The sequence below is a fragment of the Garra rufa genome, chromosome 1 (genome assembly GCF_049309525.1).
Source record: "Garra rufa chromosome 1, GarRuf1.0, whole genome shotgun sequence".
Classification (NCBI taxonomy): Eukaryota; Metazoa; Chordata; class Actinopteri; order Cypriniformes; family Cyprinidae; genus Garra; species Garra rufa.
Window position 1 is genome coordinate 44364347 of NC_133361.1, and position 27638 is coordinate 44391984.

General features: G+C 35.8%; 1 protein-coding gene across 1 annotated transcript; it reads right to left on the reverse strand.

Annotated features, from left to right (window-relative positions):
- Window positions 1–22: 22 nt before the first annotated feature.
- emp2 (epithelial membrane protein 2) lies at window positions 23–25797 on the reverse strand. The gene is made up of 5 exons (XM_073833213.1): window positions 25660–25797; window positions 6388–6502; window positions 5179–5275; window positions 4780–4920; window positions 23–1316 (listed from the first exon to the last, which is right to left on the reverse strand). Exons 2-5 carry the CDS (start codon window positions 6463–6465, stop codon window positions 1147–1149), a joined length of 486 nt encoding a protein of 161 aa, XP_073689314.1. The 5' UTR covers window positions 6466–6502; window positions 25660–25797; the 3' UTR covers window positions 23–1146.
- Between the last annotated feature and the right edge of the window lie 1841 nt (window positions 25798–27638).

Consider the following 27638-nt stretch of genomic DNA (forward strand, 5'->3'; position numbering starts at 1 on the left):
TTTTTTTAATGTAAAATACATTTATTTGATTAAAAAAAGAACAATATTGAGCCCTTGGTGGGGATCAGTCTCCAGAAACAGACCTGACCTGAACAACTCAGCAGACATTTAAAAACAAAGCTGCCATTGTGGTTTCCAATTACAAAAGCCTTCACTAGTATTCATTAAAACCTTCTGAAAATTAAGCATTAAACACGTTCAGGCCTGTTGATATAATACTTCATTACAAAAAATATTAACAGCAACAATGCAGTTAGTCTTAATAAATACAGCTTAACTTCACTTTCGCCTAAATAATATTAGCTAATTGATTTTAATTCCATAGCAGAACTGAGGATGAAATGATTACATATAAGACGGGAAAACTGAAAACTGAAACCATTGGTGTGCTTCACCAACACCATCATCTTAAGGTTATTGGCATGAATATGACAGAAATCCCAAGTGCCCTAATCAAACACAATGCTTAAAGAACTACAAATCTGTACTTGTTAATAGTGATTTCAAATTAAATGCCGCAAACAAATAAAAAACATGCAATATAATTAGTCAACACTATTTTACAAAAAAAAAAAAAAAAAATGAAATATATCTATACACGAGAACACATCGTGCCACTAATATCGATAATTTGTTCATCTTCAAGTATAATATAGTGCTTAGCAAACTGGCAGCACAATATTTCAGATTTTTTTTTTAAACGACTTCTCCAGGCGCACACAATGGCCAGGAAACATCACACTAGCATGTTATTTACTACACACTAAGTGTTAAGGCCAATTTCACATCATGCACTGTGTATGAATACATGTCGAGCCCATAGTGGTTCCATGTTATAAATACGTCCTATTATATCTCCCACTCCTGTATTTTTTTTTTCCAAACCCTATTTTACCTCTCTAAATCACAGCACTTTTTAATGGGCAGGCAGAGCTAAATTATACACAACATGGTTTAAAAATGTGACATACTATGAATACAATCTAATTAAGTTTCCAGTATGCAGTGATTAAGATTCTAAGATGATCTACTTCATTCTAACTTTGGCAAGTATTTAATCTACATATAAAAACAAGTATCATTACAAATAAAGTCTCTTGGCTAAGGCTGTAGCTGGTGGCAGCTAGTGAGGTGGTGTGTTGTGCTTTATTTGCGTTTTCTTAGCACTAGATACATCAAGCCGCTCAGCAGTGTCATGGGGAACGCCACCCAGGCCACGACGAAGGCGTACCCAAACTCTCCATTCTCATAAGTCGGATCTTTGAAGCTTAAGTGCTCTGCTGTGTAGATGGATGCGCCAGTCATCACACAGAAAGCTGCGAAAGAAGAAAAAAAGCTATTTACTGTCGGTTGGTTGTGTTACAATGATATTAATTCTGTTATTAATTACTCGCCCTCATCTTGCTCCAAACCCATAAGACGTTCTTTCATCTTCAACACAAATTAAGCTACTTTTAATAAAATCCGAGAGCTTTCTGACCCTGCATAGACAGCAACGCAACTGACACATTCAAGGCCAAGAAAAGTAGTAAGGACATCATTAAAATGGTCCATGCGGCATCAGTGCAGGGCTCTAGACTGTGACCAAAATGGTCGCATTTGCAATGTGCGAGTCAAAATTTGACGTGGTCGCATTTGTGCGAGTACATGGTCCGCGCTGCTCCAAAGCGTCTGTCCCATACGTGCTTTGCAGAGCTGCAGCACATTGTAGCAGGGGTTAGATTTCACTGATCACGTGAAAAGAGTAGGGATGGGACGATAAATCGATTCATGGATCGATTCTGAGATCTTCCGAATGCATCGCGTTTCTCTTTGGAATAGATTCTGAGTTTTAACAGCTGATGGTGCTCTAATCTAGTTTTTATCCGCACGCTCAAACGCTCATGGAAAAGAGTGTTGAAGAGCACTTGTGCGTTCGGCGTTGAGAGTCGTGCAATTTCACCTTGGCTCAGAATGCTTTTATGACGCGAGATCAATGTAAACGCAGCCCACTGTGAACACCCTTGTAATTCGCTTCAACTTTTTCAGATTGTATGAATGGTTATTTTAGGTTCAAGTGCGAGTAAGGATTTGAAAACAAGCAGAGCACGGCTTTTTCTAAAGCAAGCAGTGCCATATGCTGTTCAAAACTAAGCTCAGAATCAATTTGAGAAAGAATCGCAATGTGTTCGGAAATCTTGGAATAGATGCGGAATCATTCCTCGATTTGCGTTGCAACGATTTCAGTGTGAGCGTTTCGGAGCCAAAACAGAGCCTGTTTTGGTTTTCAAATTCAGGTAATGCAAAAGACCGCTTCTTAAACCAGAGAAAGTAAACATTGTATGTATGTGTGCAAACCAAAAAAAAAAATTAATGCGTTCACGTTGGCCCCTGTGTCAGCAGCACCACATGCTTGCATCATTTTACTCTTGTTATCGTGTCAGACTGACAAGGAAGAGAAGAAATTTTTGAATCAAGTTACTATTTGTTTACATTGCGCACAAAAAGTATTTTGACAGCTTTGTAACACTACGGTTGAACCACTGTCATCTCATGGACTATTTCAGCATTGTTCTGGCTACCTTTCTGAGTCTTGAATGTGTCAGTTGCGTTGCGGTCTATGCAGGGTCAGAAAACTCTCGCATTTCATTGAAATATCTTAATTTGTGTTTCAAAGATGGACGAAGGTCTTAGCGGTTTGGAGGGTGAGTAATTAATGACAATTTTCAATTTTTAAGGTTCACCAGCATTTAACATTATAATTGTAAAATCCAACTTTTTGTAAATAACAAAAGATGTTTTAAAGAAACAGTTCACCCAAAATAAAAATCTGAGGCCATCCTAGACGTAGATGAGTTTCTTTATTGGAACAAACGTGGAGAAACATATCATTACATCACTTGCTCGTCAATGGATCCTCTACAATGAATGGGTGCCGTTAAAATAGTATTCCAAATAGCTGAAAAAAAAAAACTTATTTTTTTAAATAATGCATTGAGGAAAAAAAAAAAATCAAGGTGGTTTAACTTAATCCATTTTAACCTTTCCACAAGTGAAAGACCCCTGTTGTTCTCCAACATTATAGTCCATCTATTGATTTGTTTAAAACCGTTATGAATAGATAGGGTTGGGTATCATTTCAATTTTATTGTTTCCGGTTCCGGTTTCAATTCTGCTTATCGATTTTGAATCTTAGCAATTCCTAATTCCGATTCCAATAAGATAATAAAAAATCCATGACAAAGTTTTAAGTCAAACATTTAGATGTCAAACATATTCATTCTGTCTTTTGCCTATGGCTTTACCAAAAATATGCCTCGGAAAAAAATAACTAGACTAATATAAAATTTCAAACAATAAATTGTTGAAGACAAGTAATAAAATAGGAACAAACAAATCAATTAGCAATAGCATAAATAAATAAAACTGAACAAAAGTGAAAAAAACTGAACAAATATGGAAAAAAAAACTAAACGTAAAGCGGAATCGAAATTTGTCTTATCAAATACCCGGTTATTGGAAGTTTGTAACCGGTTCTAGATATCCAGAATAGAGGACTCGTGTTTTAGTCGGAAGCAATGGTTTAAAGTTAAAAACTTCTTGTCAAGTGAAACCCTGCATGTTTGTAAGAAACAATTCCATCATTTAGTTATTAAGGACTGGAGTTGTGTGAATTACTTATGGATTACTGTGATGTTTTTATCAGCTCTTTGGACTCTCATTCTGAGGGCACCAATTCACTGCAGAGGATCCACTGGTGAGCAGGTTATGTAATGCTGCTACATTTCTAAAAATTTGAGCTCAAGAAGCAGTGTTGTTTTCGTCAACGATGACGATGACGAAATCATTTCGTTGACGCCACTTTTTTTCATGACGATAACGAGACGATGACGAGATAAAAATGGCTCGTTGATGACTAAAACATGACGAGACGTGTGTGAGTTTTCGTTGACGAGACGAGAATAGACGAAAATGTTAGTGGGTGGTCCGTCAGACGTTTAAAATGCATGACATTTCCGCTTATTGTGCATGCCAATTAAAACGTAAAAAGTATCTGACGCTATGGCAAGCCGTTTTAGCATTAAATACTCTTTGCTATACTAGTATGGCAAGCCGTTTTAGCATTCCATCCTTGTTTGTCTTTTATATTCTAAAACATACCTTCATTATTGTAATTATTGGTGAAAATAGTCGATCCGGAAGCTCACATTGTGTTGAACTATAGATCTGCTATTTTCAGAATTTATAAGTGACACTACCCAACAGCAAAATACTTACTGACCTACATTAATTTGTTAAAAGACTACCTTTTTCCCTTTTTTTGACTAAAACTAGACTAAAACCTTTTTGACTTTTCGTCGACTAAAACTAGACTAAAACCTTTTTGACTTTTCGCCGACTAAAACTGGACTAAAACTATCACATATAGAAGTGACTAAAATTTGACTAAAACTAAGAAGCATTTTAGTCCAAAAGACTAAGACTAAATCTAAGATGGTTGTCAAAAACAACACTGTCAAGAAGAAACAAAATTATCTACATCTTGGATGATCTGACTTGCAGTTTTGGGTGAACAATTTCTTTAAATGTACTTGTGATAAAAATTGTAAAACTTTTCCAACGTCTATCTTACCAAATGAGCCCTTCAAAGCTAGGGCAATTTACAGACTAGAAGATGACAGAACAAATACTTCAAGGTGATCCAATACCCCTCTTTGACCTGAGATTGTACATTTTCTTTGCAAGTTTGCGCAACTGTTCAGCAATGATTTAAAATATACACCCTGGGCATGAACTCACCAGACAAGAGCTGGATGATGGCCGTGAAGACAAATCTCTCGCCCTGCTTCAGACGGAAGAGCTGAAGGATAAAGACAAAGAAACCCACACAGCACAATATAGTGGCCAGTATAATGGCGGCCTGGACAGTCTGAAGATAGGCTGAAAAAGAGGTAGAGAATATGACAAGAATAATTTGAAATGGCTGGAGTCCTAAAGTATTTTCCTGTATTGAACACATCCAAATCCACCCTTGGTCTTGTACTCATTTACACTGCAATCAAGCAGCAATAAGGGTCTTCTTCTGGCCAGGTTTTACCAATAACCAACTTTAACACAAGCAGTCATACTGTACAATATTTAGCTCTAACCAAAGTAAACTATACAAAAGTAAAAGATTTTTTGATAACCAAGGCTTACCTGCATTAGAGGTTGCACTGTTTGGTATATCATAACAGTCTGTTTTATTGCAGTGATACCAGAGATCAATGGTGTTATCTTTCCAAACCCACCATACCTTGAAAAGATGGAAAATATATAGTGACAGAATATAAACTCAGAGGAAAAAAAGAAAAGTCCCTTTTTCAGGATACCGTTCATTTTGTAAAATCCAAATACTGTCCTTTGCAGATCTTTATTAGACAGTGTTTGAAAAAAGATTTCGTGCTTGTTTAAAGAACCATAAACAATTATTGCAAATGCACAGCACAACACTGAAACAGGAAGGACAGCTGCAAATAAGTCTCTTCTGCTCACCAAGCCTGCATTTATGTGATACAAAGCCCAGCAAAACAGTAACATTTCGAAATATTTTTTTATGATTTAAAATAGCCATTTTCTATTTGAATACATTTTAAATGCCATTTATTCCTGATTTCAAAGCTGAATTTTTTAGCATCATTACCCCTCCCACATAATCCTTCAAAAATAATTTTAATATTCTGACTTGCTGCTCAAAAAACATTTATTATTAATATTATTGTTGTTGAAAACACTTGAGTAGAATTTCTTCAGGTTTCTTTGATGAAAAAATGTTCAGAAGAACAGCATTTATCTGAAATAGAAATCTTTTGTAACATTATAAATGTCTTTATCATCACTTTCTAATCAATTTAAAGCATCCTTGCTAAATAAAAAGTATTAATTTCTTCCCTAAGGCTTTTTATTTTAGATAAATGCTGATCTTTGAATCTTTCTATTCATCAAAGAATCCGGCAAAAAAAATATTTTTTTAAATATTGATAATAATAATAGAAAATGTTTCTTGAACAGCAAATCAGCATATTAGAATGATTTCTGAAGGATCACGTGACACTGATGCTGAAAATATAAATATAGCTTTGATTATAGAAATAAAGTACTGTAAATTTATTTTAAAAATAAATTACTTTTGCTGTGTTTTGAATTAAATAAATACATGCTTGGTGCACAGAAGAGAATTCTTAAAAAGCCATTAAAAATTCTTACTGTTCAAAAACTTTTGACTGGTAGTGTACATACATAGAAAAGTGAATTTCTTAAATAAAACTAATACAACTGTTATAGCAGTATGTGAGTTAAGCTGGGGTTTTGTGCTGAAATCCCTAACAATAACAATGATTAAAGCAGACTAATAAAAGATCAACTTACATTTTTGATGCTTGCTATGAAGAGTAGTATTGCTGAGGTGATGTGGAAGAGGATGATGAAGGCCAAAATAATCAACATGGCTGATGGTGAAACAGAAAATCACAAGCAGGAGAACCTAGGAAGAAAAAAGATACACGAATATATTAAAAAACTTCAAAAATACAAAGCTGAAACGGAGAACTGGAACTGTTGGTTTCTGCGTCTCTAGATTTGGTGGGAAAATCGCCATGTGCCCGTTCAGACAACCTACTCTTATTCTGTACTTTGACCTTGGAAGACTTATCCAGAAGTATTTGTATTTTTACACCAATATCAAACTATTTTTAAGGCAATTTTCAGGCAACACTTAAGGTTACATTTGTTAACAGTTAAAATCAAATCAAATCAAAATCAGAAACAAGTGTCATACAGATTTAAACATGCAAAACAATACACAACCAAAGCATTTTATATAATTTAATAAAATGTTTTGGCCTGATTCGAGTTAATAAGCTATTATAATACCATTTTTGTCAGATTTTGTTGTTTATTCAAGTAGATAGGAGCCAAGTCTAAAACCTTACAAAGGTATCGCTTCTGCTTGCGTCACACACGTGAGTCGGCTGCTAATTTAGCTTCCCATGATTCACTGCACTACGACCACATACAGACAGCCTATACATCTCAGCCTGCACCACAGCCGCTCCGAGCAATTTATGAATGGCTTTTTTTCCCCCTTCACCTTGTATAGCGAGTGTAAGTTTATACTGGAGGTAAGAAACCCATTTTTCTCACTTGAAGTGCTTTAATGCTCAGTACTTGAGGATACAATAAATAAAAAAAAAGACACCCTAAAGAACTATATCACCTCAGCACTGTCTGTGAAATACATGTCCAGATCGCCTTCACCAAAACCATAGTGAAGTGTGTTTTAGCAGTAGGATACGAAATCCTTTACGGTTATATGATTTTGTTTGAGACACTTGGCAATGTTAATAATACACACAAGCAGAACTGCAAACTCTGAAATACAAGACTAGTTTACACAAGGCTTAGTGCAGCAGGAACAAACGTATGACAAAAGGATTTAACAGATTTAGTGTCCAGAAAGGGTAGCAAAAGTCTCTCTTGGTAATAAAAAGGAGGTAAACCCTGCTGAAAAAACCAGCATATGCTGGTTTTTTCAGCAGGGAACATACATAGTGAAAGAAAAACAATGATTCGTATAAGAAGCATGTTGAGTTGAGTATCAAAGATGATGTTCTCCTCCTTTAAAGTCTCTCTTTTAATCTGTTTCACATCCAGATTAACAACTTCTATCTTAAGTAAGATGAAGCGGTTTTGCTCCAGGTGTATGAATCTGACCTGAGGTGGCACCATTGAGCCAAGTTGTGACACAACTTCACAATTATCAAGAAGCATCAAGTGTAGAAAAACAACGTGTGTAGAAAAAAACCTGGACATCCTGCTCAACTTCCCATTTGGTGTCAAAGACGGAAAGTCACACAGGTTTGGAACAACGTGGAAGCTTATAATGCCATTCTTCTTTAAGAGCGATGTGGGAAACAGGGTGTGGCATTTAAGCCATACAGAGTTTAGGCGGGAAAATGGTTAAAGAATGGAGGGTTCCTGTTTAAGCTCAGCTTAAAAAAGCAAAGAAACTTACCCAATTACACTTCACAACCGAGAGAGAAAGACACAGCCAACAGGGTCTTATAAAAAAAAAACCTGAGTCGGAACAGGAAGCCAACCTCAGTACACGAGGGAGGCTACAGGATGACGCTCGTCTAGTAGACGTTTTTCAGAGCAGTCTCTATGACACACAGGCCTGAAAATCCTCTTTTATAACTTTCACAGTTTCGTCTGTGAAGGTCAGGGAAGGTACTGGGAAGAAAATTAAGCGTAGGCATTAATAAAGTCTGAGAATGTTGGTCATTTATTCAGAGGCTGTAGTGGAAATCCTCTGGAGACCTTCATCCCCGCAGGCTGTACATTAGCTGTCTGTCTTTGTAGAGTGTAAAGTGGGAGGCTGGTCTCATTAAATCGTAGTGTATCGTGGTCTCAGGTCCACACATGGTCTTAATTTTCTCTTCAGCTGCCTTCCTGTGTTGTACTGAGGGGCGTAGAAGGGGAGGAGCCAGGGGAGGAGGAACGTGGGACCAAAAACTCAAAACATGCTGTCCAAAAATCTGTGAGCTGAAGTAGGAAATGTGTTGAGCAGATGATTCTGAGGTAATAGCGCAAACTGCATGATTTTTTTATGCATTTGGAATGCCATGAGAGCATTAATATAATAATTTTATTATTTTATGATTTTTAAAGTGGGCAAAAAAAATCTTCTCCAATCTTTTTGGAAGCTAGCAGGTTTTGGCTATTCACCTCTCTTCTTGCACAAGTGAATTTTGCTCACAAAACACTAACGGCTTTCACTAGGTCTCCTTAAACATAGGTACATAGTGTACAGTAAACAGCAGTTGTAATGTTATAAGTATAAATGTTAGTGCAATGTATAACAACTTACAAAAGTCAGCGACGTACAAAATAAACAAATGAAATTTAAAAAATATATTATAATAAAAATATACATTTTGGTTACTATGGATTTTTTAAATAAACAGTTCTTCAACCTTAACATTTGGTCCCCACAATCTTGAATACCTGTCACATCTACGCTAAGCAGCATGAACCTTTTTGCCAACGCTACAGTATATCAAAAAGGTAAAGATATTTTATTAGTAAACTATGATTTATTTTCCTGAAAGCATTTTACACCCATCTATAGAAAACCTGTTTCCGCCACTGAATACAAAATTTTTTGAGTTGACACTTTTTCACAGAATTGTGATGTAAACTACAAAAAATATTCGCTATTCTGTATTAAGTTATATAAACTTGTAATTCTGACATTTTTCAATTTACAGTTGTGTGTTATAAAGTCAGAATTGCGTGATATAAATATGGAACTCTGACATTTTTCTCAAAATTGCATGATATAAACTTGCAATTCTGACATTTTTCTCAAAAGTGTGTGATATAAACTTGCAGTTGTGTGTTATAAAGTCAGAATTGCATGATATGTGGAACTCTGACATTTTTCTCAAAATTGCATGATATAAACTTGCAATTCTGACATTTTTCTCAAAAGTGTGTGATATAAACTTGCAGTTGTGTGTTATAAAGTCAGAATTGCATGATATAAATGTGGAACTCTGACATTTTTCTCAAAATTGCATGATATAAACTTGCAATTCTGACATTTTTCTCAAAAGTGTGTGATATAAACTTGCAGTTGTGTGTTATAAAGTCAGAATTGCATGATATAAATGTGGAACTCTGACATTTTTCTCAAAATTGCATGATATAAACTTGCAATTCTGACATTTTTCTCAAAAGTGTGTGATATAAACTTGCAGTTGTGTGTTATAAAGTCAGAATTGCATGATATAAATGTGGAACTCTGACATTTTTCTCAAAATTGCATGATATAAACTTGCAATTCTGACATTTTTCTCAAAAGTGTGTGATATAAACTTGCAGTTGTGTGTTATAAAGTCAGAATTGCATGATATAAATGTGGAACTCTGACATTTTTCTCAAAATTGCATGATATAAACTTGCAATTCTGACATTTTTCTCAAAAGTGTGTGATATAAACTTGCAGTTGTGTGTTATAAAGTCAGAATTGCATGATATAAATGTGGAACTCTGACATTTTTCTCAAAATTGCATGATATAAACTTGCAGTTGTGTTATAAAGTCAGAATTGCATGACAAACTTGCAATTCTGACATTAAAATAAAAGTTACTTCATTAGTTCAGTCCTCAATAAAAATTTCCTGATAATTTACTCACTCACCCCCAAGTCATCCAAGATTTTTTTTTTTTTTTCATATAGTGGACTTCAATGGACATCAACGGGTTGAAGATCCACATTCGAGTTTCAATGCATTATATAAGTATATAATTTTTATATATTTTTTAGAAACTGACCAATCATTTTGCTAGTCAAGACTCCTTATTCATCGGCTGGGATTGTGTATTGCTTTTTGAAGCTGCACTGAAACTGCAATTTGGACCTTCAACCATTGATCCCCATTGAAGTCCACTATATGGAGAAAAATCCTGGAAATTATCAAGAAATTTTAATTCGGGAATGAACTAATCCTTTAAAAATGTATGTTTATTAATACACAAACAACAACAAAAATAATCTAAATAACTTACTTAATAAAGGTCTTAATGCAGTAACATTTTTTATCTAAGACTACCAATCTGTTAGGATCATTTCCAAGAGCTGCTGGGAGGCGCCTGTTAATTTGCTGAGATACATAATGGTGCAAATGTGGCATTTAACACACAGAGAACCAGTGTTTTGTTGTTTATGTTATTTGCCGCTCTGTGAATGGTGGGAAATTGAGGAAGAAAATTCCTCTAGATGGTTAAGAAGTGAGTAAAATGAAACCCTTTGACTAGACAGAGGCCCACCAAACACTGAATACATGAGGAAGAACATACTGAAAATTGTATGTTGGCTACACAGAGGGATAATCGTCTGTGAACAGTCCCTTCAGGCCTTTCAGGAACAAAAGATCTACTGTAAAGGTTCAGCGAGGCCAACGGCAAGCGTGGAATCAGCTTCACGGGTGATTCACTTCAGCCTTCACAGGAACCATGTACCTGTAATCATGTAAAGAGGCGATACCATGACCACATGGGTCTTAAAGGAATACTACAGGTCCAGGACAATTTAAGCTCTATCGACAGCATGTTGATTACCATACATTTTGTGTAACAGTGAGGCACTTATTGTATGTTAAAATACTCAATATACCACAAGACACAACAATATGCTTGTTTAAACTCTTTAACAAACATAATTTGCTTACCAACCTTTTCTGTGCAATTTATAGTCAAATTTTAATTTTACATTCCCAAACGTGTAATTATGACAACATAAAGCCTAAAATGTTAAAGGTAACGTAAAAAAAAAAAGTGTATGCTTTACAGCTTAGTTACTGCACAAGCTTTAACAAAACAATTAATGTAAGTGCTTTTATAAAATAAGCCCCACATTTCTGCATTCAAACATTTATGAATTTCAAATATTTTTGAAAAAAATGTATAAATGAAATGAAATGTATAAATATAAGATGAAAAACTAAACTAGGTGAAAATTAGAAATGTTACCTCAAGAATAACACTGAACTAAACTAAAAATAAAATGTAACCTAAATAGTAATATTACAAATGACTAAAGCTACTATAATTAGCTACTATAATAAAACTAAACTAGGGGTGGGCATAGATTAATTTTTTTAATCTAGATTAATCTAGATTAAATCTTGGAATTAATCTAGATTAATCTAGATTAAAATGGCTAATTTCAATTCTGCTGAAGGCATTCAGAATGTGTACATATATTCTGAATGCCTTCAGCAGACTTAAAGTCTTTGAGAATGGATCATAAAGCTCATAAAGCTGTTCTATGATAATTTGTTGATGAAAATAAATTATGTTCAATTAGATGTACTTGTGTTTACTAACTAACTAACAATGAAATTATTTTTTCTACCTATTAGATTGTGTTTTTTTTTTTAACGTCAACACCTACCCAGCCCATTACATGTTACACCGTACTTTTATTTTGACAGGTTGCCGAGAAGTTTCTGTGTCATACAGTATGATATGATGCTAGTTTTCTCAAATGAAACGGTAAAAGTGACACTCACAGCAGTTTGGGAGATTGAGTTTATCTGTTCATGTGAGATGAAAATGCCAAAAATTACCGGGAGCGTCACGTGTGTTTCAGTATGCGTGTAGTAAAAGCTCGTCTCCGCAATGCATACATACAGCTAGGCAAACGGAACGATTCATATTAAAACGGTCTTTTTGGATTTCAGTTTTCACATACACTATCCATATCGCGATTTGAATTAAGTGACTGACCAACATTTGATTTATGAATCCAAAAAACGACGAATTTAAGTGGCATTTCGCGCTATAGTAGATTCTGTTTTTATGAATGGAGGACGACGCGATCCCGTCTGTGTTTTGGCGGAGGAGACGTAAACGCGCGACCATATTCTACAGTCTTCGGTATACATCCGCGTTAAACTATCAAGGTGAAAGTCATTATAGCTTGCGTAGTTTAGACCCAGCTCCCAACCCAAATTTGAGAATAGATTAACGGCGATATTTTTTTTATCGCGCGATAAGAGTTTCACGTTAACGCAGCACGTTAACGCCGATAACGGCCCACCACTAAACTAAACTAAAACTAAGATCAAAATAAAACTGAAAACATAAAAATAAAAGCTAATTAAAATATTAACAAAAACTACTATAATAAATAAATAAATAATACTGCTGAACTTGAATTGAATCTGTATGGAAGCCCATTTCCAACACTGAATAATACTATTTTTAAAAAATTAATTAAAAAGATAGTGACTTTCTCGCAATTCTGAGATATATACTCACAATTACAAGTTATAAAGTGAGAAAATAAAAACTTGCAATTATCACTTTTCTCGCAAATGCAAGCTTGAATGTCGAAATTCTGATTTTTTTTCTCAGAATTGTGGAATATAAACCCACAAATGCAAGTTATAAAGTCCAGTTCTGATAGCAAATAAGACTGATATGAGTTTTTAAATCACAATTCTGACTTTATAACTAACAAGATATAAACCTGCAATTCTAAAAAAAAATTATATTTGCAAGATATAAACTCGTAATTCTGCAGGGAAAAAATAAGTATTTAGAGTTTATATGCCAAAACTGTGTTTATTTCTTGAAACGTTCACTTTATAACTCGCAATTGCAAGTTTATAGATTAAATTAAATGTAATACAAGTATAACTGACTTTATAACAAGTTTGTATCTCAAAATTCTACGAAAAAAGCCAGAATTGTGCGATGTAAGCTCGCAACTGCAAGAAGAAAAGTCAGAATTGTTAGATAAAGAGTTGCAATTACCTTTAAGTTTTTATTCAGTGATGGAAACAGGCTTCCAAAAATCTGGTATATTCCGTTAAATGATAGATATGGATTATGTCTACAGGTATATAAATGAAACAAGTGTGGGCAGAAAGAACTGCAACAACTGTGATTACATACAATCTAGACACCTTGTGTGGCCTTTAAGTGTGGCTAACCATTCTAATCAATAAATATGTCAGTTCTGTCTGTACATTAGATCAAACAGTCAGGCTCAAGTCAATTCCCAAATCACAGACATCTGTACCACAGCTGCACAAGACAAAGAGAAAAATAAATAAATCAGCATTTAACTCATATTATTACACGGCTCTTTGGAATGCTTGATTCTGATTGGTCAGTTGAGACATTTGCAGGTTCGTTCTTTTCAAATAATCACCGCTCCAAAGTAATAACGCATAGCCGGTACTACTTGTATGTTTAAAATCCCTCTGTGCCAACAAAGATTACTGTTTGCCGCCATCTTGTGACAAACACTGGACAACCACAATTAACAATGGAAAATTTCGACATTAATCTATTTAAATTGTCTTACTAACGTACATAGTTTGAATGTTAGTCACGTGGTACTATATCGTTTCGCGGAAGGATAAAAATGTTAATTTAAAACAAATATGCCAATAAAAGGTTTCAAATTCATATTCATGTCCAGTTTTTTCCTTATGTGGCAAGTAGCCGTGTAATAAGCGGGATAATGTACAGGCAGCCGGTAGTTATCGCGAAATAAGCCCCTTCAGTGTGATACAAGACCCTCCGCTTCGCGTCGGGTCCTGATCACACTGTCGAGGCTTATTTCTGCGATAACTACCGGCTGCCTGTACATTATCCCTTACGTAGAGTTAGGGCCTGAGGGCCCGTTAAAGTTTATATAGGCTGAGACATGAAAACCTATGAGCGTTTGTCTTGGAAACTGGCTGTGGAGTTATACTTTGCCATGTACGATCCTGCGGGATGATAATGACAGCCATACCTCCCAAGTCTAAAGGTTTCCAGAGATTTTACAAACCATCATTAGTAAATTAATTGAGAGTCAGCACTTTTAAAGGTAGCAGATAAGCCATGTCGACTTATTTCTGCATTGGGGAATGTCTGCATATTGGTCTGTGTGTAAACGCTAAGGAGCCCCTGCTCATTTCCCCTAAGCTTGGTGGAAAACGCTGACTTGAGTTTCACTTTTAATGTCATTTTTTCATAAAAGCCGCAGTCTCCAGCAGACTTCCAAGTCGGCCACTGCTGAAAACAGAAACTGCTGTCATGGAACAAATGATTGAGATGAGAAGGAAAGCTTCAATGCCACCCAGCAAAGCTTTGCGGCGTTAATCCAGGGCATGTGCACAGGGCTGGATATCAAAAATGATTCACAGATTTGTTTTCATTCTGATTTAATTAGAAGCTGATTCATTTGGGAATCCTTTCGGTAACAGTGTACACAGATCTGTTTCAATTATTAAATAATTGCCATAAAGGGATAGTTTACCCAAAAATTTCACATTTTACTAACCCTGATGTAGTTTCAAACCCTTTCCAAGAATATTTCAATGATTTTGTCTAGGGCTGTCACTAATGATTTTTTTGGTAATCAAGTAAACTGTCGATTATTCTGACGATTAATCGAGTAATTAGATATTTATAATTCACTTTTTTTAGCCTTTAAAATGACTTAAAACACATATAACAGCAATGAGGAAATAATAATTAATTCAAATAAAGTATCAGAAGGAAGTAATCATATGGTTATTTATCAAAACTGCTAAAATACATAATGTGATTGGATTAATGCATTAATGAAACTGCAATTTGGACCTTTAACCCACTGATCTCCATTGAAGTCCACTATATGGAGAAAAATCCTGGAATGTTTTCCTCAAAAACCTTAAGTTTTGACTGAAAATACATTTTTTGGTGATCCAGAGTCCCAAATCCTCTGAACTGCCACCTGACCACAAAAAAATAATCACAAAGGGCTTCACTATTGACTATTCTGAGCTGTGACGTCAAAGACAGCAGATACCGCACTGACAACCCAACAATTACTCCCGTTTCATTGTGCGTCATTGTTTCTCCTACAGCATTTAAACAGAAGCAGCGTGAACTCACGGAAAGGAATGTTCCTCAGCAACGTGACGCAGTCAGGCATCCATAACTCTGCTCAGGAAACAGATCATTGAGCGAAATCCAAAGGATAAAGTGTTTTATGAATTATGTCTGGTGCAAATATTTTGCTCATGAAATCCAGATAATATAACAGTTGCTAAATAAATCAATAAATGATCACAAAAACATTCGAATGGGAACTGCAGAACACATTCCCGCCCGGTTTGACCTAACCTGACCCTAGCTACCAATGCTGAGCTAGAGGGAAAACCTCAAAGTAAACGAGGGATATGAGGGGGAATGTTTTAGTGTGTACGTTTGACACAACCTGTGGTTTGAAATGTCAGCCCAAAGGTAACAAACGTTCATGGGTTGTTTCGCAGTCCTGAGACCAACTCGCACTCGGAGATCTGAGAGAATGCAGATAAAAGGGAAGAAAATCGTGCAATGGATCAGAAACGGAAAGAAATGATGATGCACGGAGTATAGTGTGGAGACAACCCATGCGCGCCTTTTATTCCAGACGTCCTTCACTGCCAGGATGAAAGGAAAGGGCTAAAAAGAACCGTTCTCCGAAATGGTTGTGAAGCCGTGAAGGTTAACAGCCACGGATAAAGCAGTGCTAGGCTTTCTTAAAGCTATAAACAACGATTAAATAAAGATCAATGTATTCTCACAGACTCATTTCCATTGAAGCACTCATGTTTATCCTATCAGGGACAGGCGTTTGTTCTATAATACAGTCATAAATTAAAAGCAGCCCTGTTCTTGCTCAATAAAGTTCAAATTAAGCACTGAAATGTGCCTGCTGGGTACCATCGAACTGATTTCCTAATAGGCTGAAGCTTACACAAAGACAATCGTGATAAGCATTTTCACACATCCTGCCATACAGCATATTTGTCAGGGGCATCTTGGGTAATCTGTAGCTACGATCTGTAATCTGGGCTATGTGTTGCAAATCGCTACAAGGATCATTTTGAAGTCAAATAAACATGTAAAGACCTCTGCCACATATCTTTGGTACATCTGTGGTGCTTCATTTATGTGATCACAATACTGGTCACCCTTTGTTTTTTTTCCCCAAGAATATTTTATATTACACACTTTACACACAATGTTATAGGGGTTGACCAATGTGTGTTTTTCAGGGCAGATGCCGATTATTACAGATCTAGTAGACCGATAGCCGATATTTTGAACCAATATGTATGTATGGTGTAAAAAAAAAATGAAAATTAATGGCAAAATTAAGAATAGCAAGGGCTCTGACAAAAACTTTAAATGCTTTTAAGTTAATTTAATTGGCAAATCGTTTTTGAAAATGACAATACCAATAACCATAAAAATATCTGCGCCAATAATCAGCCAGGTCGATAATCAGTCACCTAGTACACATGAATATGAATTCCAGTTTAGGAAAATGTGAAATAGTTATAAATTGTCACAAAACTGATGATGAAACCTAGATCTAGGGCTGGGCGATTCTTTCGAATTTTCGTTTTAAGACGATTTAATTTTTTATTAAATCGAGGTATCGCGATTTATATTTATATTTATATATATATATATATATATATATATATATATATATATATATATATGTGTGTGTGTGTGTGTGTGTGTGTGTGTGTATATATTCAGAACGGAAAACAACGCGTTCTGGTAAAATAACGCGAGTCACTAAGGGGACATGATTAGCTGCTTGCTAGCAAGTTAGCCTGTTACATTACAGTCCATACAATTTCACTTACCACATAAACAGAGTAGAGAGATGATTGAAGACAATGGCGAATTATTTGCATATCAGGGCTCTAGAGTGCGACCTAATTTCTCAACGGTGCGACTAAAAAGAATCTTAGGTCGCACCGGTGCGACCAGCAGTTCAAGGGCAAAAAAAAATAAAAAATACTGCGTGCGACTATGAAAAAATATCTAGGAGCACCATGTGCGACTGACCCGACCAGCATATTTGTATTTGCGCTGAGTGGAGCTTCAAAAGTTTCTATGTGTTTTGCACGTTGACAAAATGTATCTCAAGTGTAGAGAGTGTAAATAAGAGACTGAATGGGCAGTAGCTTCGTTTATTACAATAGAGCTTTGTGAGATTGCGAACTAAGATGAGTGACAGCTTTTAATCATTTTTAAGGGAGTTTGTAAACGAGATATTGATTTATTACAACAGTTAAATAAACAAGAAGTTATTATTAAGTGACTTACATTGTCTGACTATAACACTATTGCCTGATTTTGCTCTATTTCGTCGTCAAAAGTAATCTGAAACAAGTCACAGCTGAGCCGCTGCGCATCTCCACTCAAACACAGCGGTGATTCGTTTATGAATGAACGTGCGTTTTTAAACGAAACTAGTGAAATGATTAAATTTCCCATTCATAAAGAGTCACTTGCTTTATTCTTGAATGAACCATCCGTTCGAACGAATCAAATGAATGATATGATTCAGTCATTAAATCAGTGTCTTACCACCACCTGCTGGCAGATCGTTTCAGTTTTTTAAATCATTTAATATTTCTGCGTTCAAAATTTTATATTTTTGTATACGATATAAGTGCAAGAGAAAAGCATGGAAATATATATTTTCCTCCCATCTCATATTTATTTGTCTTACAAACATTTACTGTGTCTGGTATGATAAGAAAGGGGCCTGGTGGAAAGCGATCACTGATGCAGTTGCAATGTATATTGCAAAATAAAAGGTGCCCATATATATTGTGGAAAAGCTGGGGTTCTTTACATGCTAAAAGAAGTAGGGGGGGGAAATCGATTTAAATCGTAAATCGGATTTTTTGTGAAAAAATCGGGGATTTTATTTTTAGGCCATATAGCCCAGCCCTACCTAGATCTCTTTTATTAGGGCTCGACCGATATGTGTTTTTCCAGGGCCAATCCCGATACAATGACTACAGATCAAGTAGACTGATAATTGATATTTTGAACCAGTTATCTGGTGTGAAAATTAAAAATAACAAGGGCACTGACAAAAACTCTTTAAATGCTTTAAATTATTTTATCGGCAAATCGGTTTTGAAAATGACCGATACTGACAAATAATAAAAATGCTTAATATTAGCACCGATTAACCAGCCAGGCTGATAATCATTCAGCCCCTACAACAAATTCATATGAATTCCAGGTTAACAAAAAGTAAAAAATAAAAATAAAAATACATTTATGAATTGTCACAAAACTGATGATGAAACCTAGATCTCTTTTATTAGGTGTTGACCGATATGTGTTTTTCAGGGCCAATCTCAATACCAGTTACTATAGATCAAGCAGACAGATAACCGATATTTGAACCAATATATCTGGTGTAAAAATTTTAATTGATGTCAAAATTAAGAATAACAAGGGCTCTGACAAAAACTTTTCAAATGCTTTTAAATTATTTAATCTGCAAATCAGTTTTGAAAACAACCGATACCAATGACCATAAAAATGTGCCGATAATCGGTTGACCAGTTGTCCAGTTTAGCAAAAATGTATCTGAAATTGGAATTGTCACAAAACTGTTGATAAAACCTAGATCTCTTAAACAGGGGTCAACCAATATGTATTTTTCATGGCTAATCCCGATACTAGTTACTATAGATCAAGTAGACCAATAATTTATCTTTTTAACCGATATATATGGTGTAAAAATATAAATTAATGTCAAAATTCAGAATAACAAAAACTTCTTTATATGCTTTTCAATTATTTAATCTGCAAAACGGTTTTGAAAATACTGGAGCCGATAAACAGCCAGGCTGTTAATCAGCTGACCCCTACAATGCTAAATCTTTGGTGTGTTGCATTTAGGATCATTTGGGGAAGAATCCATGCATTGGTGAATATTTTTCCCCAACCCTACTAATTTTTTGACAAAATACAAGCCATATTAATATGTGTGGATATTTTTTTGCCAGTTACTGCCATGCCAAGTTGCATGGACGCAGCATATTGTGACAATTTAAAAAAAAAAAAAGGATGCAGATTGTATTCAAACTAAATGTTTGGAGAAGTTCAACACACATCACCAGAGAGAAGTAAATTCACTGGGAGATTTTATGAAAATTTGATTAAAATGAATGATCAAGAATATTATTTAATACGTCTAATTCAAACTTGCTTACACCGGTGAGTCATTTATGAGTCAATTGGGATAGAAATAGCTCTTCAAATTAACAACTGCACCTTACACTTACAGTGTCACAGGAAATTAAATTATACAGCTCTGAACACACGCTGACAATCAGATCAGTTTCTGACATCTCTGATTATCTTTTCCTCACTGTTCAGCCCCTGCAGTACCACTGGTGCTTGTGAACTACAATGGAGGCACAAGGCTTATTTTTGGAGAAAACAGAAAAGCCAGAATTGCTGCCTTTGGCAGGCCACCTAAAATGAAGTTTAATGTACAGAACAAACAAACCTTGCTTTTAGGCATCATCTACAAGACCCACCCAGTAAAGTACTCTTGGACGCAAAAAAAGGAAAAGAAAAAGCAAACAAACTCCCAGCAAGAATGACGTGTACAGTGTGAATGCTACTTGAACAAAAAAACTTAAGGTTCCTATTACACAACCCTGAGGTTCTCCACAGATATTTCAACACCATACTGGGCAGTTTTGGCACAAGGGACTCCCCATTTTGTAAAAGAAGTGTATTTTGGCAAGGCACATGTGTTTCTGCTGCAGCTGATCTCAAGAGGAGCCTCATTCACACACAGTAGGGTCCTGCTTGGCTCTCGGCATGGCCTGCTGGGTTGAAAGTCTGCACTGGGTGCTGATCATCTCATTGCTATGGCTCTACCGCAGCGCGACCATGCTCAGGTGCCTCAGGCCCTGTTTTCACATCGCATTCCACTGATGACACGCCGCCAGCATGAGTAACGGCTCCCACATGGATCTGTCAAAAGACACGCTGCTGAACCCCTGCGGCCACATCCAAACAACCCCTCTCGCTGAGAATCAGGACGGCTGTGTTTAATGCATTCACACACTGTCCGGATTCTCAGTATAACTCCTTTGATCTTTCAGCAGGGATGAAGAGAGAACTCTTGTTACTCCCAAGGAGTTTCTTGTTGCGTCCAGTGCACTTAGCAGTAAGCTTTAAATATTAAGTGCGCTAAAGCCACAGACAAGAGAAGAATTTTGAGGCTCTCAAACAGTAAAAGTCAGACTGACTAAGGTCATAAACTGTACTGTTCAAAACTTTGGGGTCTTGGGTCTGTATTTTAATGATTTTACCTTATATATATATTTATTCATTCATTTATTTATTTATTGAAGGAAGCTGGATTTCTTTGATCAAAAATACAGAAAAAAAACCATTACTATTGTAAAATTAGTACAATTTAAAATAAATATTTTCTATTTCAATATATATTTCAGGGTCTTATAATCCTTCAGAAATCATTCTAATATGCCGATTTTGTGCTCAAGAAACCCAAGAAGTTATCATAAATGTAGAAAGAGTTGTAGAACAGTTGTGCTGCTTAATAGTTTTCTTGAGTCTGTGATCTTTTTTCTTTCAGAATTCTTTGACGAATAGAAATTTCAAAAGAACATTTATTTGAAATAAACGTAACAATAAATGTCTTTACTGTGACTTTTGATCAGCTGAATGTATTGTTGCTAAATAAAATTATTTTCAACAACCTTGAGGAAAATATTAGTTAATATTATGATTTTAAATGAAGAAACATTACAGCAATAACGAATAAGAAATATTTAAGATTCTACACTATTTCTAGATCACTATTTTCACTATTAGTCCCTCCTGTTTTTTAAGATTTTTCTTTATATCTAAAAATTAAGTTATTAATAACAAACACTACACTTTTCAATACTTAAATTCACAAAACTTTAGTGACTTTAGTGTTTCTTTAGACTAAATAGTATGCATTAGTATAGATTATCGGTAAACGGCATTAATGTGAAAATAATCGCTTTACTCAAGTACCCTCTCGCTGATTCTCCAAATGACTATTAAATGCAGTTTATGATTGAAAATGGACTGTTTAAACACCACCTGAAGGCATGAAAATACAGACACACACCCACAAGCACATCCCCCTCCCCGCTAAGTGCATGTCTGTCAAGGAGACGCTGTTGTTGTCCTCTCTTCTCTTATATTAGTACGGAATGTGACTGTTTATTGCTAAACATGGAGTTGTCCTTGTGTTTGAAGCTGGTGTGGGTCTCTGGTAAGACTGGTATCTCAAGTAAGACCTCCTCTTAGAGTTTTTCATATGCTAAGAAGGCTTTAAGCATCAGCAATGTCACCCCTGTGCACACTTGGCTAGCAAAATCCACAGCAACACATGTGCAATTCATTGTCTCAATCCCAAAAACATGCAAACACATCATAGTGTCCCAGACTCAAAGACTCAGACTGGTTTTACGATTCACACATTTTCCAAGCCGCTGTGTCTATGACACAACAGTGACCCTGGATTCCACTGGAGATCACTGAAGATGAATGAGTTTCAGTGCTATTCCTTCTGTAATTGGTGAAAACAAATAAAGATTACCAAGCCTCAAGTCAATGGAAATATCTTTAGTGCACTGCTTCATTTGTCTTTCTTATTTCACAGAATTATGTTGCTGAGAACACTCCAATAACCTGACACTATCTTTTGAATGCTCACATTAGTAGTTCATGGCAAGATGAAAGTATCTGAAATTCTTTGTCACAGTTTTGCTCAAAGCAATAATAGAGTTTGGAAACAGCCCCCTGTCCATTACCGGCTTTAACTAAAGTTCAGAATCTAGTGGTGTATGTTTCATTTGAACATAAAATGATGACCTTAAAGATACCTTAAAGAGGTCTAATGGTCATCTTGTTTGCATGTGGATGTGTACAACACATTTCATCCATGTTCCGAATAAGTTTGCAGTCTCTATTGAATATAATGCAATAAAAAGACTGGGTGTCACAATTTGCACTTTAACACGGAATGTCACAGAATTCACCAAATTTTGGATGAATAAAAAGTAGGTCAGTACACAAATTAAACTGTGATACAGACTAGTGTCTGAATATTAAGCCACAAAACACAATTTATATATGAATCCTGCATGTTATGCATGTTCTCTGTCTGAATACGTGACGCTCACTGTGTTTTCAGCCTTTGCTGCCTCAATATATGAGTACATGAACACATGAACATTGTCTCTAGAACTCCTATATCATATACAAACAGAAACTGAAATGTCTTCACTGCAGCCTGTCAAAATAAAAGTTTGGTTTAACTTGAAGAAACTGTGACAGAAATGTATTACTTAATGTAATGACACTAGCACTACTAATAATAAAAAATATTATTTAAACATTATTTTTAAGGGATAATTCCCAAAAGAAAATATTTACTAGAATTTACCAGGAAAATGCAATATATAGTATTTCTGGGGGGGGGGGGTATTTTTTAAAATAAAATCAATTAATTAGCGATACTTTTTATTATTAAAATTTAATGAAACCAGAAAATGAATGGAAAACAGAGATTTTGGTCAAAATAAAACTGAATTTTAAAAAAATACTTAAGGCTTTATGAAATGCAGCTAATTTAATTTAATTAAATTTTTATTAAACTTGTAATAAATTGCTGTTAGATTTCATGATTTCAATTTAGACATGCTTTTTGTTATTTATTTATTTATTTTTATTTAATCATTAAAGCCATTTTCTAGACCATTAAATAGTCTATAAAAATTAAAACAAAACATAAAAACTAGAAAAATTAAAACAGAAAAAAAAAACATAATTTGAATAAATAAATAAATGGGAAATTTGGGGAAAAACAATAACGGATTTCATAGGCCCCTATGGTGGAAAAAAAGAAGTATTTTTATGCACACAAAAAAAGACTACATTCAACTTGACCAATGTTTTTGATTATGAATGAACAAATAACTCCTAAGAGACGGCACTTTTAAGCAAATCAAAACCATACAAATTGGCCAATTTTGCATGATTCAACAACAAATGATTCATATGAGACAGTTATTTTTAGTAAATACAGTAGTTCTATTTAGTAAGAGTGACCAATGTACCATAATTCCCAAAAAAGGAATATCTATTTTTTCTCTCTCAATCAGTTTACAAAGACAAGTTATCAATTTGACACAATCTGAAACTTTAATCTAATTTATAGCATTAGTAGAGCAAGAATGTCTTCCATATAAGCAAACAAACTAGAAATAATAACTAAAATCTACCCAGCTTATTCAGAATCAAATCAAAGGGGATCCAAACTGAATCAAATCAGAAAAACATGCATGGACACTCATTCCAATAGTTAAAAAAAAAAAAGTTATCTTGTTTTGCAATATTGCAAATATCAGGCAGATGTTCATTCACATGCTGTTCTACGTCATTTAGTTACTGATTCACCCCAAAACTTAATTTACTGGCATTTCATACTGGCATTTTTTGATTAAAAAAAATAGGGAGATAAAGAATTTAACATTTGAGTCTCTTCCAAACATTGAGGGAAGGACACACGCCCCCTTCTGTAGCTTGGTCACTCGGAGCCAAGAAAAAAAAAGTGTCCAGAGCTTTGGCTCAGCCAAAGGGAGAGGCATTTCCTGATCCAAACGTTGACAGCATAGATTCTAACGAAACAACCCATCCGCAAATAAAACCCACCACCCATTCTCTGTAAAGCCCTGTAAGCAGCATTTCAGTGTTGCATCAGTTCTGCTAGATCAATCAGCGACCCAAAACAAAAGAGAGAGAAAGAGAGAAACTGTGGTTGGAAACAACTTGGTCAATAAGCAACTGGAAAAACCTCACTTTTGCAGCATGGGAAAACTAATACATGGAAAAGCAGCCATCACTTCGTCCAAAGCATCCAACACAGACTCTCAACAAGGGAGTTGGTGCGAAATGGCCATGGGCATGGGTGATGTATGGATAGGTTAGACTACTACACAAACTGTAAGTAGGATGATAAATATGTTTCAAATAACGGTGGATATGAGTTTTCACGGTGGCTGGACTATACATCACACTGTGTTTTAAAGGCTCGTGCATAGATCCTTTCCTAGAGCGGTTTGGTTTTTGATAGGTCGGTTTGAGTTATGGCACTGACTGCGGCTGTGTTTGTGTTGTAGTAGCAGAGCAGACGGCCGTCCGGAAATCCAGTCCAGTGAAAACGGCTGCACCTCATGAACACACTTCACACTCCCCACCCCCAAAACTGTCCCACGAGCAACACGCTGGAATGTGCCACTGAAAAAACACTGCGACTATCTGCCTCACACACAAACACACACACACTCAACTGAACGAGATTAAAACGCCACACATGCAAAATTACTCAAACATGCAAAACGAATCATAGAACCGCATTGGGAACAAAGCTTGGCCTTGTAAAGTGCAAAAGATCACACCCTCCACATCTAATATGTTTTTTTTTTTAATATAACACCTAATAACTGGAGCTTGACTGTTTACTAAAAAATTATGTTTTCATAATTTTCAACAAATGTTTGGAAAGTTGGAAATACATAAACTGTTTATTTTAATATGTTAAAACATTTTACATAAATTACACTACTTTTTACTCTTATATACAGTTATAGATATGAAAATACATTTTATAAATATTGAATCATATAAGGTCTGATGAAAACGTATGAAAACACTATAGCCTGTACTGACAGATGAAATGCTTTCACCAGGGGGCGATATGGGAGACGAAGTTGGTGGTAGTTCAATTTAAATGACTTTAAAACACACAACCGCCAAACTTGAGAACATATACTAAAGAGACACAAGTCTATTGTGTTCCTTTAAAACAATGCTCTTTTCTAATCTAAAATCTGAATTCAAACTATTTTCCCCCACTTGCTTTCAAATAGAATTGAAAAGGCAACAAGTAAACAAAGCATCCAGGAATATTACGCTAAGTCTAGTAATAAGTATAAGCTGGTGATTCATGAGTGAAGCATCACCGCCAACGCCCCTTTCTTCACAAACTCCCTTCAGTTTACATTTCAAGGCTCTCAAGCACATAAATAAAGCCTTTTAGACAGCAATAAATCAGTTGCCTACTTAGTCTAGTCTGTCTTTTCAAGACATCAAAGATGCTGTGATCCTCTCAAAGTGTTTTATGACTCACTTAAAACCTGTTTGCATGCACATACAACAACAACAACAAAAAAAAAGTTACTTATAGTTCACACTCACCTCTGTACAGAAGCCTAAAGGATCAATTATTGTATAGTTTGGAGAGGGCAGGCAGACGTGGAGACGAAGTGATGCAAGCGTGAGCGTGACTGCAGGGTAAACGTAGTAGTAGTGAAATGAGGAATAAGTGCGCACTCCTCCTCTCCAAAATCCTGAACAGCCCAGAACTCTGTTTGGGTGTGGTCTGGAACTCAATACGTGCTCTGCCGAGGAAGGGAGGGAGGGGAAGCTTTCTGGAAGCATTAGGTGTTGACAGTATGTACAGAATTCATTGTGGAATGCTTTCTTTTGAATCTGGACAAGGTTTACACTTCACAAGTCAACGTCGCATGTCATTTAGTGCCAAAACGGCTGTCTCACGCATTCATTTATTACATGTTCTCATGTGACTTTCGAAGGAGAGTGTTACAGATTTGGTTGGTGGTTTGTGTGTGTCTATATGTGGTTCTCTGTGGTGTTGAAGAGGACCAAGAGTGCAGGGGAAAGTCTTAGCCTGCTCCTGGCGGGAACTGAGAATGAGGCCAGCGGCAGGAAAAGTGGAGCAGGGAGATTTACTCGCAAAGGAAACGACTTCGCCCCCCGAATTCAGCCACTGAATGCTCAGCTACCTCTCCCTTGTTTTTCTAAACAGCTGCTTCTGTGAACCCCCAGACGGCTATCCAATACAAAAAAATAAAATATCTGCAATATTTAAAGTATATACATGGATAGATAAGCACAGGGTAGCCATGTATATTTGTAGTTCCACTGCGCATATTTATTATGCAACAGAGCTATATTGATATACACCATTGTTTTATGCCATCTGCAGCCATCTGCAAATATTTGTCTATTCATTTCCTGCGTGCTCCTCCCTTTTGCATTACATCCCCAGGATTCTGGCTCCCTGGGTTTCCTGAATGTGTGTGAGAGTATATATGAGATCTAAGTTAGTTGACTTTTGGGTTGACTGACTCTGATCCAGTCTAAGACGAAGACTTTCTCTCTAATAGGACAAAAGTGCTTTAAAAAAAGAACTTGAAAAAAAAATGCTACATCTTATTTTTAAGGATTAATTCCTGATATTTTTCTAACCCCGATGTCATCCATTCAGTTGAGAAGAAATTAAGGTCTTTGAGGAAAACATTCCAGGATTCCACAGTGGTCTTTAATGGAGATCAATGGGTTGAAGGTCAAAATTGCAGTTTCAGGGCCACTTGAAAGGGCTCTACACAATCCCAGATGACGAATTAAGGTCTTATCTAGCAAAACAATTGGTCATTTTCAAAAAAAAAACAACAACATTAAAAGTATATACATTTTAACCACAAATGCTCGTATTGTACTAGCTCTGCGATGCGCATGCATTACGTAAACACGCTGGAAAAGTGACGTCTGGCTTGTTCTTTGTCTGTGTACTTCGGTTCAAAAAGGTAGGGTAGGGTAGGGTGAAAAACTCCATCTCATTTTCTCCTCCAACTACAAAATCATCTGACATTGTTGTTTTATCTTTTTTTTTTTACTTTCTTTGTACATTTGCTTGTAAACACTGGGTCGGTACTTCCACCGATGTCACGCGTGACCTTTCCAACATGATTACGTAATGCATAAGTCGAGCTAGTGCAACACAAGCATTTAAGGTTGAATAGTACATAAATTGTAGGGTTATTTTGGAAAATGACCAATCGTTTCGCTAGATAAGACTGGTATCGTGTAGTCTCGCGTAGCCAGACCTTCAGACTGACGGCTGAAGGTCTGGAACTCATGGCAGCTTTCATTGGCCAAGTCCCGCCCATAAGACCGTTTGATCGACATGTCAAACAACCAATCACAGTTCGTTTCGTACAGCGTCACGTTTCTGTGCATGGAAATGCCCCCACAACAATAGACTGGCGTGCAACAAGTCAGTCATTGAAATAACCAGCATTGAAAGATAACGAAGAAGAGGGAGAAAAAGCAGTAAGTTAGTAATTTGTTCGCGAACGTCGCATATGTGTATA